The sequence below is a fragment of the Pseudochaenichthys georgianus genome, chromosome 6, assembly GCF_902827115.2.
Source record: "Pseudochaenichthys georgianus chromosome 6, fPseGeo1.2, whole genome shotgun sequence".
NCBI lineage: Eukaryota > Metazoa > Chordata > Actinopteri > Perciformes > Channichthyidae > Pseudochaenichthys > Pseudochaenichthys georgianus.
Window position 1 is genome coordinate 30,072,295 of NC_047508.1, and position 17,189 is coordinate 30,089,483.

The window sequence follows — 17,189 nt, forward strand, 5'->3', positions numbered from 1 at the left end:
TAATTATTTTTGTATGTATTTTAAAAACGTTTCCAAACATATAGATGTGAAATAAAAGTGTGTCATATTAATAAAAGTATATATTTGACATTATCCTGTACGTCCCATCTGACGTAAGGCCGTCGTCAGTTAGTGACGCTGGGTCTCTTTGTTGGCTTAGCAGCGGCGACGTTTTGTTGTTATTTTCGCTGCAGCTGAAAAAGAGGCTCGGATAATTTGGGGTTTCGTATTGTTCCGCAATCGACATTTCACACACTGTAGACTTAGGTGTGCTGTCACAACTTGATAACCACCCCAGGAATGGACTCGGACGAGGGTTATAACTATGATTACGACGACGAAGAGGAGGAATGTAGCGAGGATAGCGCCGAAGAGGAGCCCGAGGACGACAACCTGGAGCTCGGAGAGGTGGAGTTGGTCGATCCCGTGGTGGCCGGTGGGGAGCGAGATGAGCTCGGCGAGACCGGTGGAGGTGGCCACGGTCCCGGCGATGAGGAGGAGGAGGACTACCGTTTCGAGGTTTTGACTGCCGAGCAGATCCTCCAGCATATGGTGGAGTGTATCAGGGAGGTCAACGAGGTCATACAGGTAGGTTTTCTGGTATGCTGCAGTCAGGAAAGACCGGGGTCCAGGCTTGGGTGAATCATAAACAGGCCATGGACGTTAGCTTAGCTGTTAGCATTGTAAGGAGTAGTTTACTTGCTGGAAGTTGGTAGCTCCACAACAGGAATAAGATTAACACAGTTCTACAATTAGACATTTCTCAACATAGCTCTCTTCTGTGTGTAGTGTTTGAAATTAACATCTGAAAACATTTAAATATATTCATTTAAGTAGCCATTTCTGTACAAATGTTATGCCAGGAAGTAGTCTAATCCCATTGAGAAGTTGGCAGCACCGTTTGCTAATGTAGCTTCAAGATAGCTAGCTCGCTAACTAGCCAACTGTAACCGTTATCCCAGCACCTCACTTGAAAGGCATAACGTCTCTAGTGATGGAATTAGGTAACTGCCATCTCACACGAGACGCTGGGTGGATAGCATTAAACATGCTATTACAATTTCTCGTTACACATTTTGTGTAAATAACAGAATCGCTTACGTTATTTTAATAATGCTCGAAAGGCTTGGTCATTGAGTTTGGTTAGCAAGTTCCAAGCTAGGTTATGTACGTTAACAAGCTATCTAACCGTGACTTCCAACAACGTTTTGGAAGATTCTACGAACAACTGTTATGGTTTTGTAACAGCTAACGTTTAGTTTACCATAGCTAACGTTATATTAATTGTAAGGGGGAACCCAGCGAAGCCCTTTGGCTTACCGTTATCTTGGGCCTCCATTTCCTTTCCCTCAGCTACACTTGAGTACAGAATAAAATGTAAAGGGTTCCTAATACACCAGTCACTATAATTATAGTTTCATAAGTGTTGCATATCATACAAGGAAGTGCTTCATGGTTGCATTATTTCAATATAAACTAGCCCAAAACCGAATATTGGTAAAACAGCAATACAGTAGATACTGTACAGCCGCATGGCAATTATTTCTAAAGTAAGAAAAGCTGACATGGTGACTCTACATATAATTAGTATTCACATGTACATGCTTTTTTGTATTGATTTGCAGCACCATATAACTTATTAAATGTAAATAACCACATATTTTTTCTGATTCAAAGTTTGCAATGTAGAGTATGTGACAGTAGATTTGTTAATTTCACTTGGATTTACTTAATTTTAAATGTCTCTAGTGACGTTACCTTCACATGTCAAGAGTGACTGGATTTGCCTGGCCTCTGAATGCGCTTCAGGTGTAAAGTTACAAGTGGCTGATGGATTTATTTCATCTGTAGAGACTTTGTTGACAGTAAAAGATCCCATTGCAAACTTCAGAAAGACTTAAAAGGCAAAACAACCTTGAAGATTGTTCATGGATAAACTCAACTGTATTTCTAATATTTCCTAAGCCAATTTATAATGGTAAAACAAATGTCACGAACACCTCTGTAATACATGTCAACAGCAACACAAACTAAAGCCTAAGAGTCTCAAATTAAATCAACAACTATTTCGTCATACAAATAGGATGTATTGCAGTGCTGCTGTAATGGACTGAATATAAGTTCTAGCTACTTATTCGTAATAAACTGGCAACTGAATATATTGGCATAAATGTTTTTAATGTCAGATGTTCTGATTGGTTTTCTTGAAATGTGTTTATCTTCAATTGTAGATTTTTTAAATTCATGAACCGTTATGCTTTATAGGAGTTCACCCTATCTACTGTTTTTGTCTCTTTGACATTTGGGCGATATCATGTGTGCACATGTGGCTTGATGAATCTGAAAGCACTACACATTGGATAGAGGGTGTTGTTTTTTCTCATACTGATATTCTGAACAATTTGTGCTGTTGTATTTGCTGTAAAGTATCTCTACTGTAGGCTAATTTTATTATATGTACAGCACTTTGACTCAACCAAAAATCGTTTATAAATGTGCTATATAAATAAAACTTGATTTGATTGCACTGACTAAGTAATATATCGTAACTTTTTATCTTATAACATTGAAATAAAAAACTTGACCGTTTGGAGAAACATTCCTTCTTTGCTTATACAAATAATATCTCAACATAATAAACACTCTTGAATCAGGATACAGTTATTATCACATAACACAGAATTGAACACTGTATTGTATTAATATTGTCTCATTAATCAGTCCCATGATTCCCATCCTTAACTACAGCAGGATGGAATCAAATGAGCATCGTGTGTATTGGTACATTAAGACAATTCCCCTATCTAATCTTGCAATTCCTGAGAACAATCTTCAGTGGGTAGTTTGCTTTAAGGGTTGGACCATGGCACAGTGACATAAAGTAGCCTCCTGTTGCATCATTCTGATTTTAAAATTGTATGAACAATGCTTATCCTCGTGCAATTTAACCATTACATATTTAAAAAAAATTGGGTTTTTAATACCTACTTTGTTTAAGTTGACATATAATACCCAGCTGTTCCAGGAAAACTCATAAGTGCCTATTTCCACAGTGAAACTTCAGTGTTGTTACCTCAGTAGCCAGACAAAGTGATTTTTGTCACAATATACTGTTTATAGGGAAAAATGTGTAAACACGTTTCTGTGAGATGTTTGATTAACCAACAGACACCACCATGGCCGTTTTTTAATACATTTGTTAGCAGTGTGTAATGTGATTAGATTTTGTGATTCATATTTCACTATACTGCTCCCACAAGCATGCTGTGTTCAACTTGTGCAGATGCAACCCATAACCAATCTGCATTTTGGTTGCCACTTTCCATTGACTTTGCATTTGACATCTCAATTTAGCACTTTGTTTGCAGTTTAGACCCATGACCAATCTGCAGGGTGGCATCAAATTGTGACTTAGCGCTGTTTTTGTAGAGAGCAGGTTAAATACAAAATGCAGCTAATATATTTGAATTTTACATAATTGTAAACAAGTTTCTGCTTCATTCTGTGTAACAATACTGTTTGTGATATATATTTGCCACATCATCATCAATATTGCAATACTTTGAACATTGCAGAATCTGCCAATGCAATATTAAATGTTGATTTGCACAGGACAACCTAAGATTGTAGTAGAAGTTGGATTGTTGTGGACCTTTTTCATTCGAAGGTTTCTATTTGATGATGTTGAATGGTGAAATACACTGAAAAATACTTATTGATTATGAATAGGGATGCTCCGATCGCCAATTTTGGGGCCGATCGAGTGGGCGGGGCCTAAATGGAAGATTTAAACATCACTTTAAATCTTCCATTTAAAGTGATGTTTAAAACTCAGTGAATGGGGCTCATTCACTGGAGCTTCCACAAACAACAATCAACTTAATTATTACATTAAAATGATGTACATTATTCAAGTTTACATTAACTTTGGATAATAACACGGGAGAAATGAGCGGAAGCGCTCTCTTTTCCTCTCTCCCTCTCTCTCTCTCTCTCTCTCCTGACAGCCCGTCGGTATCTCATGCAGCTCACTCATCCAGTAATGAGTGACCCGACAGTGAAGAATAAATATATGTATAACTAGTTTAGCTTGTTCCAGAGGTAGATAAAATAGCTAAGGGTGTTAGGTCTAACTCTTGTGTGTTTCGTTCCGCTCACCGGTCCGTCACAGCGGGTGGAGCTGCAGGATTTCGGCTTCACACACACGTTGCATACCGCTATTTTACTGTCTTTTTCGGACACCTTAAAATACTGCCAGACCGGTGAAGCCACTTAGGCGAGCTTGTTTTGCCGCACAGAGAAAAGTGTCATGTATTTTACGTCATGCGATCGGCTCTCCCGATCGGCATGTTTAGAGAGCACCGATCGACCGGTAGAGAGTGAGTATCGGCCGATCTCGATCGGTGACCGATCGATCAGAGCATCCCTAATTATAGACAATTGCTACCAAAGTGTCACAGGATATGCTGCATAAACCTGGCAGCATTTTTTTTTTTCACTCAACCAAGATTTGAAAAAACCTTGCAGCCAAAACTTGACGCACACCGTGCCTTTACAAATGACTAAGATACATACCTGTTTTTGGTTGCCGATGACAGGAGTAAACAACTCTTTCATTTACACGGCCTTACAAGGGCCCTTTCTCATTTCTCGAACTCCCCTCCTCGACTCCTATCCTCTTTACTTAGTCCCGCCCACAGGAGATGCGAGCGGAGGAGCCGAGGAGGGGAACCGAGGAGAGAGTAGGGGAAGCAGCAGGCGGTTAGAGAAATGAGAACTTCTCTCCTCTGAGCGGTCATTTTAAAGAGACGTCCATTAATGATGACAGGAGGCACAGCAGACTCTGTCTGATGGACAGATGTGTTCATGATGACTTCTATATTTACTTTGATTCATTCACAGTGCGGTATAATGAGACAATAACAGGCTACAGATGCGGACACACACACACACACACACACACACATATATATGTATATATTTATATAAATATATACAATTTCAGAATCAAACAGAGCACTCATAATAACGTAACACTATCAGAGACTGGATATATCCCCCCCTCTCCCCTCTGGTCGCTACAATGAGGGAAATAAATTACGGGCCAAAAGTTGTATTTACAAGTATTAAAAGTAAGCAGAGGACACCAAACCAACTGAGACCTGTCTGTCCGCTGCATCTATGCACACACTGTACCACACACACCTACACCACACACACGCACATACAGCTCCTAAAACAGGCTACAGCCGTTGTGTATTTTATTGTGAAGCACTAAATGGTTGTAGAAAAATATCGACTCTTTGTTTGTAGATATCTACTAAACTACAGCAAATACAGAGAGTAATATAGGCCTGTTATACTGAGTGATATATATTATACACACTGCTCTGCTTTCTGCACGGACCTCACAGCTGTTCTCACTGTAAACATCGCGTCGCGATGAAAGCAGTTAATAAAATAATATCCAGGGGATGCATGCAGAGCTGTCATTGGCTGAGATAAGTCCGGCCGTGCGTCACGACTCTTTGAAACATCTCTGTTGCCGGAAATGCATCCATGAAGGAGCCGTGGAGGACCCATCAGTGTATCCTCGGTTATAGCTCCTCCAGAGAGCCTCCTCGACGCTCGGTCCTCGGTCCTCGAAGTGCATTTAGAGAAATGAGATGTCCTTCAACATGGCACGCTAAAATTCATTTCCGGGTCACTACCGGAGGACCGAGGAGTCGATGAGGGGGATTTGATGAAATGAGAAAGGGCCAAGGAGTCTTGCTATGGGGAACAGCTGATTACCCCGCCTACACTGCAGGGGGAAACACAAATCTGAACAGTACACAGTAACAAAAGTGAGATGCGTTGAATAGGGCTGTACCATCAGCGGGAATACAGCTTAACATACATTGGTGGATAGTAAATATTATTGGAAGTGAGAACTATTTAATCAACTATTTTCATTTACAGTTTAAATAACAATTCTGGTCTACTGCTAGGATTAACCTACTATTGAAACCTAGGCTATAAAGCTGTGTGTTTTGCCACGAAGAAAGTTAAACTTGGCATACATTTGTGGAGGTGTCTTTTCATGTCAAATGTACCCTTGTTGTTGTGAAACGCAAACTCTAGCTTTATTTCTAACCAACCCTTCTTGTTCTTCTAGAATCCTGCAACAATAACACGAATCCTTCTCAGTCACTTCAACTGGGATAAAGAAAAGCTCATGGAGAGGTAAGAATCTCTCTAGTGCATCCTTCCCCCCCCTTAAAGTGCCCGGGAGAGTTTATTTCTTAATGCAATTTAACACTGATACATTTTTGTCTCGATTATTACAGGTATTTTGATGGTAATCTGGACAAGCTTTTCTCCGAGTGTCATGTCATTAACCCCAGTAAGAAGCCTAGGATCCGTCCTGCAATCAACACTAGATCATCGGCACAGGACATGCCATGTCAGATCTGCTATCTGAACTTCCCCAACTCTGTAAGTCCTATTATGAAACCAGCATTGTGTTTCAGTAGCTCAATGTCTGTTCTGGATCATGTTGTGGTTTATGATAGTTATAATGTTGAAAGTGACTCTACAAAGCTGTGTTTTGGCTTCATACCACAATGGAGATTTAAGAGAGATTTTTAAATTGGTAAATGCAAAACTGAGGCACCGTTATAAATAAGACAACCGTTTCTTTAGATTCATTAAACTGTGAATTGATTTATTGACACTAAACTACATTCACAATTTTTTAAAGTCGTAAAAGTGATAAAGGATCAAATCTAAAGATTGTTTGAGTTACCCACCACTCCTCCTGATGTCAAAGTTAGAAATGAATACATTGTTTGAGGGTCATTCCGCCTGCAAGCCCCTTTCAATGAATACCTGTGGGGCAATTTGGTGTTGCTAGAACAATCCTTCAAGGCCCTGACCAAACATCATATGTGACCTGCTCCATCGAAATCAGTCGCATTGACCCGAAGACACATTTTGAGTTGTATACACTGCTGGAAAGAGGAGATTCCTAGCTTTCTAATGATATCAGGATTGTTTTTGTACTCCAAATATTAAGCGAAATATGTCACATTATATAATGACTGTCACAGAGTCCTCATTTTGAGAAAAAGGCCTTCAAAGTTTCCTCTTCTCTGGAATCCATCGATCTGATTGATTATTAGCGGAGCAAATTATCAAAATACTACGGAGGGAAGATATTTTCATTTGGAGGGGAAGCTCGCGAGTGTTTGTGTATTTTTGTGTGTATTGTGTTTGTTTCCCGGGGAAAACCCTCACGAGAAACACCGGCTGTTGTTATGCCTGCTGTGACGTTAAATTACTCCGTTCTCCGCTTGTAATTATGCCGTTACAAGCTTCAAAGTTATATTTATCATCTGAATTTGCCGAAACAAGTTTAATATTCTGAAAGCCAAGACTTTGTTTAATTTAAATCAGATGAAAACAAACTGTAACGGACCCTGCCGTGTTATCTATGATTACTATACTCTTACATTCATAATTTCAGCCGGAGGGAGGGGGGGCGGCGCTGCTGGAAGAGCAGATTGCGAGTGAGAGGTGCCCGTCTTCCTCCCTTTACAAGCTTCAAAAATGTATTTATCGTGTGATTTTGGAAATAAAAGTTTCATATTCTGAAAGCCAAGACTTTGTTTAAAATCAAACAAAACACCCGAACCCTGAAAAAATAGTTTTTTACGTAAATCCACGTTTATTCTGAAATGAGCCGTTGCGACTTCCGACTGATTTCGATAGAGCGGGTCACATATGGTCGGTCAAGTTCATGCCGTCTGTGAGTGTCTGTCGCAATAGTTTTTGCGGTGTGTCCCACCCAGCCCGCACGTTTTGGTCCCGCATCAGCATGAGTCGGTTGATTAAAGAAATCACTTCGATCAGCTTTTCAGTTAAAGTGAATCAGCGCAAAGTTCCTCTAATCCAAACATCTGAATGCAATCATGTTGTTTGATTAAGACCTCTGAAATCTGAGCGCTCTAATGGTCAAATGTGTTCAAACTCAGTACTTGTATTTTTTGTAAAATGTTTGTTTATTTGAGCATAACAAGATTGTCACTTTCGCCTTATGACATCTTTGATCAACACACTTCACACACTGTCTTTCTTTATGACAAACCACCTAAATATGGATTTCATAATGTTAATCTTTTGGGGTTGGGTTAAATTAATCCAATAAGAATAATTTCAAAGTCAAGGTGAAAACTCCAAAAAGAATACATATTATCACAGTGAGGTGGTTTTGTGTTTCAGCTCTGATATTTAGTGTGTGTCCTAACATCTGAAAGAAAGCTAAATAATCTAGATATTCTAACATGGATTGTTTATATTTTGGAATTTGAAGCACAACAAATGATCCACTTGTTATATAAATCACTTTGTTAAAAAATGTGTTTTGAAAGATGTGGTTTTCTCTGAATCACCCTGAAGGCTTTGGCTTGGTTACTAGAAGTGCATTTGCTTCTAATCATGTGATGTCTTGTTTGTGTTATTCATGAGGTGCTTCTCTCTTACAGTATTTTACGGGCTTGGAGTGTGGACACAAGTTCTGCATGCAGTGCTGGGGAGACTACCTGACCACCAAAATCATAGAAGAAGGAATGGGACAGGTACCTACTACCTTTATTCTATGGCACGAGGCACTGTTAGTCTTAGCTGTCTGACTAATGATTTGTTGTTTTCCCAGACCATTTCCTGTCCTGCTCATAGTTGTGACATTTTGGTTGATGACAACACAGTCATGTGAGTATCGTTCTGTGCCTTATTTGTTTTGATGTCTCGTCACATGTTGGTCAGCAGTGATCCGCACATGTATATTGTGAGTGACAGGAAACAAAAATGATTTCAGTTTTTTATTTTTGGGAACAGAGACAAACGCAGTTCAATAACAAACTACTTGAGAAAGAGCATTGTTATATCTGCAATGTAAAACAGAATTTAATTTTGTATTTAAATGAGATATGATTTCTCTATTCAAACCATAGGTTTAGTAGAAACTATTAATTAAAGTACTTTACTTGACATTTGGCATACTAAAAAAAGTGGGCTTTCTAGTTGCATCTTTACTTGGCTACCTTACAATGTTGATGTTGTGCCTGTTGTACCTTGATATTGAAAGTGAGCACACTAATCCCTTCTGCCAGCTCGTAAGATGACTAATTGTCTTAACCTACATTCTGATCTGACCAGCTAGCAGGACACCCAGCAGACTAGTATAGAATAGTTGTGGTTCACGTTTAGTTTCATGAAATGCATTTTGTACCAATTAGTTGAACGCCTGCACTTAAAATCACATTTTTCTTATTTGGAAATATGTTGTAAAATAGTTATTAATTGCGGACAAATTCATATTTAAACACCAATTTACATTTGATTCGATTGAGCAATTCCTTAGATGTGGAATTGTTTGAAATCTTTTTTCTTTCCTGTATTGTTTCTTGGAAGTTATGCACATGAAGGAAAAAGCCTTTGAACAAAGTTATCAATTTGATGTAATGAAGGCTAATGAATGATTTGACCTCTCCTATAGGCGCCTCATAACAGATTCAAAAGTGAAGTTGAAGTACCAGCATTTAATAACGAATAGTTTTGTAGAGGTAAGCTTTGAGATTTTTTTTGTCTTTAACAGTATGATGTAGGGATGCTCCGATCGGCAATTTTGGGGCCGATCGCCGGAATCAGTATCGGCTCATAGGGATGGGTATCGTTAAGGTTTTAACGGTACTACTACTTTTATCGATACCGCTTATCGGTCCGGTCTTTTATCGGTTCTTTTGGAAAAAAAAAAAATAAGGTAAACAAATTGTGAACAAAACTAACATTGCTTTTTTATTTAAATTAAATACATAATATTTCACATCAAAAGAAACAACAACGTTTTAACAAATCGTATTAAATAATCTGATGACAGAATAGCTGAAACTTTAACAAAATAAATACCTCAGTCACCTCTATAATGGAGTTAACTCCGTGTGTTGCTGCTAGCATACATAACACCTGACGTGGAAACATTACTCGTGGATTGGGCTACAGAGCTACTAGAAAGACAGTCAAAAACGGTGCATTTCTCCGTCTGGATGTGGTGCACTTTTGCAAGATGTTTAGACAAATTGCTCGTGTTACTGCCCTTACATGCTAAACTCTTATTGCACTTTAGGCAACGAGCAGCGAGACGGGTAAAGTTTAACCAAACCTCCGAGCGCGTTCTCTCCGCCATCTCCTCCGTGTGTGTGTTGCTGCATGTAGCAGCTGCGTGTGTGTAAACTGCCCCGCCCCCTCGCAAGCAGGCGGGGGAGAGAGATCGAAAATACAAAAAATAATCATAGAAGCATTTTGCAGTCTTTTTGCATGTTAGAAACAGAGTTGGCGACACTAAAACTGCAATATAATGTTTGTGTAGCAATAATACACAAGACATATTTTGTACATGTCTCCAGTACCGATAAAAAGACCGCTAACGTCGGAGCTTAATGGTACCACGGTCTTTAATAATTCAGCCCCGGGGCCCGTTTAATACCGGGGCTCGGTACCCTTCCCTATCGGCTGATACCGATCGCCGATCCGATCGAGTGGGTGGAGCCTATGAGCCTATGGTTTAAAACTCAGTTCATGGGGCTCATTCACTGGCGCTTCCACAAACAACAACCAACATAATTATTACATTCACATTCACATTATTCAAGTTTACATTAACTTTGGATAATAACACGGGAGAAATTAGTGAAAGCGCTATCTTTTCCTCTCTCTCTCTCTTTTCCTCTCTCTCCCTCTCTCTCTCCCTCTCTCTTTTCCTCTCTCTCTCTCTCCCTCTCTCTCTCCTGACAGTCTGTCAGTATCGTCTCATGCAGCTCACTGATCCAGTAATGAGTGACCCGACATTGAAGAATAAATATATGTATAACTTGTTTAGCTTGTTCCAGAGGTAGATAAAATAGCTAAGTGTGTTAAGTCTAACTCTTAGTGTGTGTGTTGCTCCGCTCACCGGTCCGTCACAGCGGGTGGAGCTGCAGGATTTCTGCTTCACACACGTTGCATACCGCTATTTTATTGTCATTTTCGGACACCTTAAAATACTGCCAGACCGGCGAAGCCACTTTGGCGAGCTTGTTTTGCCGCGCACGGAGAAAAGTGTCATGTATTTTACGTCATGTGATCAGCTCTCCCGATCGGCCTTTATAGAGAGCACCGATCGATCCGCAGAGAGTGAATATCGGCCGATATCGATCGGCGGCCGATTGATCGGAGCATCCCTAGTATGATGTATTGGAATATGAAGCCTTGATTTATGAGGTTTAGCTTTTAGGTTTATACTATATGCACTATTTTGAAATGCAGGGACCTTATTTGTACTTAAGCGTCCATGAAACTACAGATTGATGTTCTACCTCTCATTACTCCTTCAAAGTGCAATCGACTGTTAAAGTGGTGCCCTGCACCAGACTGCCATCATGTTGTCAAAGTCCAGTACCCAGATGCCAAGCCAGTGAGGTGCAAGTGTGGCCGTCAGTTCTGGTAAGATGGCTTGTTTAGAATTGGGTGTATTAGACAGTTGTTAACAGCTAGCGACACTCGCTTATTAAGCTTTGTCTAAATGTATATTGTGTTGCCTCCTCTTGGTGCAGCTTCAACTGTGGAGAGAATTGGCATGATCCTGTCAAGTGTAAGGTAAGCTAATCGGGAAAGGCTATACAACTTGCAGACATGTTAACCTATTAAGATTAGCATTCATTCTGTTAATATCTCTTATTTATATTCTTTTTTTTAGTGGTTGAGAAAATGGATAAAGAAATGTGACGATGACAGTGAAACTTCAAACTGGATTGCAGCAAATACTAAGGTATGGAATCAAAGATGTGTGTCTGGCTTGTGTTGGCATGTAACTAGTTGCATGATCTTGAAGACATTTTAATTGTGGAAATACTGATCTGATCATACTGAACAATCCGTTTTTGAACATGGGGTCAAATGAAGGACTGCACAGTCCCTTTAGTTAGGTGTACATACATTTCATCACTTTTAAATGGTCAACTTTTGATTGCCGGCACGGCTGCTGGCCCACAATTAGATTGAATGTATCCTGTCCCAAGACATCAGGCATACAAAAAATGTCACAACTCTAGACTTCTAAAAGATCTGCCAAAAAACAAACTGCTTCTCAAACTTTAACATCCAAAGCTTTTTATTGTTGCTTTTTTCTGTTTATTTGTTTGCAAAACTCATTATTTTTCTCTCATGATAGGAGTGTCCAAAATGCCATGTGACCATTGAGAAAGATGGTGGCTGCAATCACATGGTTTGTCGGAACCAGAACTGCAAAGCTGAGTTCTGCTGGGTCTGCCTGGGTCCATGGGAGCCCCATGGCTCTGCCTGGTAAGAGCTCATAGCATATACAGTTAAAGATGGTCAATATGAAATATCACTGTTATTGTTTGTCTAATAGTAGTGACATGTATAGATGGTTCTAACCTGGTGATGTTACAGGTACAACTGCAATCGCTACAATGAAGATGATGCTAAGGCAGCCAGAGATGCTCAAGAGGTGGTAAAAAAACTTGACTCATTAATACCTTTTAGGGACGCGTGCATGCCATTTTATTTTGGCGTTTTTCTGAGTGAAATTCAACAAGGTACCGTGTATCACGTAAACGATTGTACATCATAAAGAAGTCCATCCAAAAACTGTGCAGTGGAAACAATGACGGGTAAGATGCTACGTGTGTGTAATTACAAATGTTCATTACAACATGTTAGATACTGAAGAATGGCCTGCAGAATACAATTGAGACATTTTGTTAACGGTAACCAGTCAGTTTTAAGATTTATAAGTCATCTTGATTTAAAAGAGTCAAGGCCAATTCCATCCTGTGTGCAGCGCTCCAGAGCAGCCTTGCAGAGGTACCTGTTCTACTGCAACCGCTACATGAACCACATGCAGAGCCTGCGCTTTGAGCACAAGCTCTATGCTCAGGTCAAGCAGAAGATGGAGGAGATGCAGCAGCACAACATGTCCTGGATTGAGGTGCAGTTCCTGAAGAAGGCCGTGGATGTGCTGTGCCAGTGTCGCTCTACACTCATGTTCACCTACGTCTTTGCCTTCTACCTCAAGAAGAACAACCAGTCCATCATTTTTGAGGTAAACAAACAGAAATCCCTCTAGATGCTGGCATCATTTCCTCTCATCACTCCTCTGGCAGCAGATCCAGTCCACTGACCAAAAGAGTCACCTGACTGTTGAAAGGAAAACGAGCCAAACGTCCTTTTGGCAGAAGGCTTTAAAGCAGGGGTATTCAACATGGGGTCCATGACCACTAGGGGGTCCTCAGAGTTACTGCAGGGGTGCCCCTAAATTAAGCCTTCATTGTTTTGAAAGTAAAAAAAAAAAAACACACATTAGAGTACCATGTACTTGTACCTAACATATTATTAGTAAAGATAAATGGCTTATTCATAAAAAGAAACAACCTATTTAATTTAGACAACATCAATGATAGCGTTACTGTTACTAACTGAATTGTGTGTGCTACCTATCCATAACGCTGAACTAGTGGCTACATATTGTTTATATTTGATTAACTTTTACGCTTATGTTGTTGGCCGGGGTCCCTGCTCTTTGAGCCTTCTGCTGATGGCCTCAAAAATCCTGACAAACTCTGCTTTAAAGTGTAGGCAACATTATCATGAATAGCTGTTATTTCGGTCAGAATAATAGTGTTTATCAATGTCTTGGTTCATTAGAACAACCAGGCAGACCTGGAAAATGCCACTGAGGTGCTGTCTGGCTACCTAGAGCGGGATATCTCCCAGGATTCCTTGCAGGATATCAAGCAGAAAGTACAAGATAAGTACAGGTCAGTAAATCCTCATCTCCTGCCGTCCACTGTTACGTTTATGCATGTTCTCAGACGCTAACAATGTGTTGTTCCTCTGCAGATACTGTGAGAGCCGGCGAAGAGTGCTGCTACAGCACGTGCATGAAGGCTATGAGAAGGACCTGTGGGAGTACATAGAGGATTGAGGACACGTCCCAATGCAACAGACTCTTGAGTATCTTGACAAACTAGAGCGCTGATGCAATTTAACAGGGCAGCACGGGCCTTCTGCCGCCTCTCCTTTGGCAAACCAACCACTTTTGCATCATTTTTCCTGGATTTGTTTAACAAAATCTTCAAAATAAATTATATTTAAATAAAAGGTAGAGTAATAAAAAGAAAGTGTACTACAGTATTGTTAGCAACCGAGTGGAGTCTTGAGAAAGCAGAGAATCCATCTTAAACAAATACATCCGTTGGGCTTGTATTGTAACACCTCCCCTGAACTATCTTATTTTCCTTTTGTTTTATTTGCTTGTGACTCTTTTTGTGTTTTTGATTTTGACTTTTTGTTTTCCCATTAGTGTGAAAATGATTTCAACACAGCTTTAATTGTCCTGGCCATGTGTGCAGTATGTGTTGAGATCCTTGTCTGAGTGGCTGAATGTTGATAGGTTGATTGCAAAGGGGCAAAGACATTTCAGGGGGGAAAGAAGAAAAATACATCTAAAGAACAAATTAGTAAGTCTGTATTTTCCAATTTGTAAATAGTCCATATGCATGGAAGAGCAAGAGTGGCACGTGTTTGCATAATTTTGAAATTTTGAAATATTTATTCTTCACCAATATCGAGAAAGGTGTACTTTTTCCAAGTACGTTGAGTCTGTGAACTCCCTCCTCTGAGTGGGAGTCGGATGTCTTATCATCGTCCTGTCATCCTCAGTCTCTTCAGAGCAGTACACAGGTTCCACCTTATTAGTAATTCCAAATGGGCATTGGTAAAAAGAATTTCTATTAGTCGCCAAGTAATCAGCTAAAGGACTCCGTTAAAGCGCACTGCTAAGTTAGAAACCCAGAGCAGAAAAGATTTTACAGTTCAGAGGTGAGGTAGAATGCAACGCCCCTGTGTCCTCCTATTCTAACCGTTTGCCGTACCCCCTTAATTGTTTTTAGAGGTGATAACATTTAAGAATATTACTAATTATTTGCAAGAGCCAAACTGAGTGACATTCACTCTTTTCTTTTTTCTCTCTCTTTCCCGACGTGGCTTGAGGTAGCCCTCTTGAAGCTCAGTTGCACCTTGGGGATTGAATGAGGGTAATAGAATGTACCGACTGCACAGCTTTGAGCTGCTAATTGGGCTGGATCACTGTCAAACAGGGTCAGGCGTTTGCATCACTCTTGCAGGGACTACTTGGGCGACATGATAGTGGCCGGGCCTCCTTTAAGAGATCTCTTGCCCTGCGGTGAGAACGAACAAAGCTTTAAACCGAGCTACACAGGTGGACTTCTGTGATCCTTAGGCAGATAAAGAATATAGGGGAGACTTCTAAAGGTTGTAGGACACTTTTTTTTTTAACGCCGTTATGCTTTTGCATTAAAGACTGAATTTTTCGCACATGGGTTGAGGATTCAACATTGACATGTCAGTGCCCCTCAAGGTTTTACATTGTTCTATGTGGTGGTTGTTCTGGTGTCAAGCTCTCTGCTTGTAAATGCTCGTTCATGTCTCTGCAATATGGCAGTCCTAACACGAGTGACTGGAGGGGACATGGAAAAACAGGCACTGATGCAAGTCAGAAGATGTCAGCTTTCATTAAAACACATCTTTTAACCCAGTCTCAGATCTTTGGGGAATTCTCACCCAAAATGCTTCTAATGTGTTCAAACTTATTATTTCATCCTAGCAAATTATAAACTGTATTGTTTATTTGAATAAATGTCATGAGAAATCTCATTTTTGGGAGTACTGTGTGAGTCATTAGAGTAGGTTTGGTTGCAATCATTAATTACCCAAACATCCATGATTCATGTCTACGCTATGTATTTTTGCGATGTAGTGAACGACCGGCCATGGCAGAGCTGTGTCTTCCAGAATTGCGTAGACTTCATTTGGTAACTCCTTGAATCATTTTGACTTTCTGCAAAAAAAAAGGTACTTCTTTGCACCACTTTTATTTGCAGATTTGTATGATAAAGATCAGGTGGTTGTTTGTATGTCACCAGTTGAATGGGTAGTTTTAAAAGATGGGCTTAGCTGTCCTGCAGTAACACAGCCGCTCAGCTGTGATCATAAACACTCCCCAGGGCTCACTGTTCATTCTGTGTGCTAGTAGAACATTTTAACTTACCGTTTGAAGTAACACAAGCAGCTACTTACATTGAATTGAGACATCCAAAAACGTTTTAATACTTTTTTCTACATATCTTTTCTTTATGCTATCAAAGTTGTTTTATTTCCTATTAGTGTAAAAATGTGGGAAAAATTAGTGTTCTGTTTTGGAGAAAATATTAAAGTGCAAAATGTTGCAAATATCGCTCTGGCACGGGTCATTGTTTGATAATGGACAAGGTTTGTTTCATTCAAAAGACTTTTCGTCATAATAAAAAAAATGATTTATTTCAACCTGTTTCTTTCTGAATACTGCCATTGTGTACTATGGTTGTTAGATACATAAGCTTAACCCATCTGTCAACCTCAAAAAGCTATTTAGCATTCTGCCACAGGATGGAGGCAAAGATACTGTTATTCCAACATGAAGGTTTGCATATCAGGTTATTTTCCAAAGGTAATGTTTACAAAACGATCTGCTCATTGTTATACTAGTCCGTTTTACCATTTAAAGTATCACACCTGTGACAATGACTAAGTTTCATTAGCTGTGAGGTGACAGGTTACTCTAACAGTTAAGTCACACAAGGTCTTACATTTATTTTGTCCTACATGATGAGAAGGTATAGCTGGTAATCCCCAGTGTTACAGATGGAGTGATATGTTGAATATATCTTTGATATTCAAGACATCTCATGCAACTCAGGTGAGTAAAAAAGGTCAAGTAGTCCCATAGTAAAAAACACCAAGTATATTTGGCAGAAAAGTACACTTTCAACAGCAGGAGACATTGAATCATTCCAAACATTTATTTAAAACCGTGAGAAAAACACAAAACATTTCGTCTGCAGTAGTCCAACAAAACTGAATATGATTTGAGGGGAAAGTCTCCATGTTCAGTGATTAAAACAGCAGTGTGGGTGTCATCAAAGATCTCTTAGGCAGCTTTGGTAGAGTCCCACACTAATGCTTGTCCAGCTTAAATTACACACAATACAACACAAAGTACTACAGTCATCGGGGTGAATAAACAGCCTTTG

At 39.8% G+C, this 17,189-nt stretch overlaps 2 protein-coding genes across 4 annotated transcripts in view; one reads left to right on the forward strand and one right to left on the reverse strand.

Moving 5' to 3' along the window:
• Positions 1-109: 109 nt before the first annotated feature.
• On the forward strand, positions 110-15,774 carry arih1 (ariadne ubiquitin-conjugating enzyme E2 binding protein homolog 1 (Drosophila)). Of its 2 annotated transcripts, none has more exons than XM_034084875.2 (14): positions 110-588; positions 6,158-6,225; positions 6,330-6,477; positions 8,526-8,618; positions 8,696-8,751; positions 9,539-9,605; positions 11,414-11,520; positions 11,631-11,673; positions 11,774-11,845; positions 12,248-12,378; positions 12,490-12,550; positions 12,881-13,141; positions 13,744-13,856; positions 13,939-15,774. In XM_034084875.2, exons 1-14 carry the CDS (start codon positions 301-303, stop codon positions 14,021-14,023), a joined length of 1,593 nt encoding a protein of 530 aa, XP_033940766.1. In that variant the 5' UTR covers positions 110-300; the 3' UTR covers positions 14,024-15,774. The 2 variants fall into 2 exon arrangements, with proteins under 2 accessions (XP_033940766.1, XP_033940767.1); XM_034084876.2 differs by having other exon boundaries at positions 12,490-12,547.
• A 1,161-nt stretch (positions 15,775-16,935) lies between these two features.
• The window catches only part of c6h15orf39 (chromosome 6 C15orf39 homolog), a 10,316-nt gene continuing 10,062 nt past the window's right edge, over positions 16,936-17,189 (reverse strand). For both annotated transcript variants that reach the window (XM_034084833.2, XM_071203518.1), the window contains exon 4: positions 16,936-17,189. This exon is cut by the window's right edge and continues 1,679 nt beyond it. The gene's annotated coding sequence lies outside the window, so the exon portion shown is untranslated.

What these genes read in the sequence shown, in the direction of transcription:
- arih1 (XM_034084875.2), top strand. Translation starts at nt 301, where the DNA reads ATGGACTCGGACGAGGGTTATAACTATGATTACGACGACGAAGAGGAG. An exon ending in GAGCCCCATGGCTCTGCCTG is followed by an intron (nt 12,379 to 12,489) that starts GTAAGAGCTCAT and finishes GTGATGTTACAG; the next exon opens with GTACAACTGCAATCGCTACA. An exon ending in ACCAGTCCATCATTTTTGAG is followed by an intron (nt 13,142 to 13,743) that starts GTAAACAAACAG and finishes TTGGTTCATTAG; the next exon opens with AACAACCAGGCAGACCTGGA.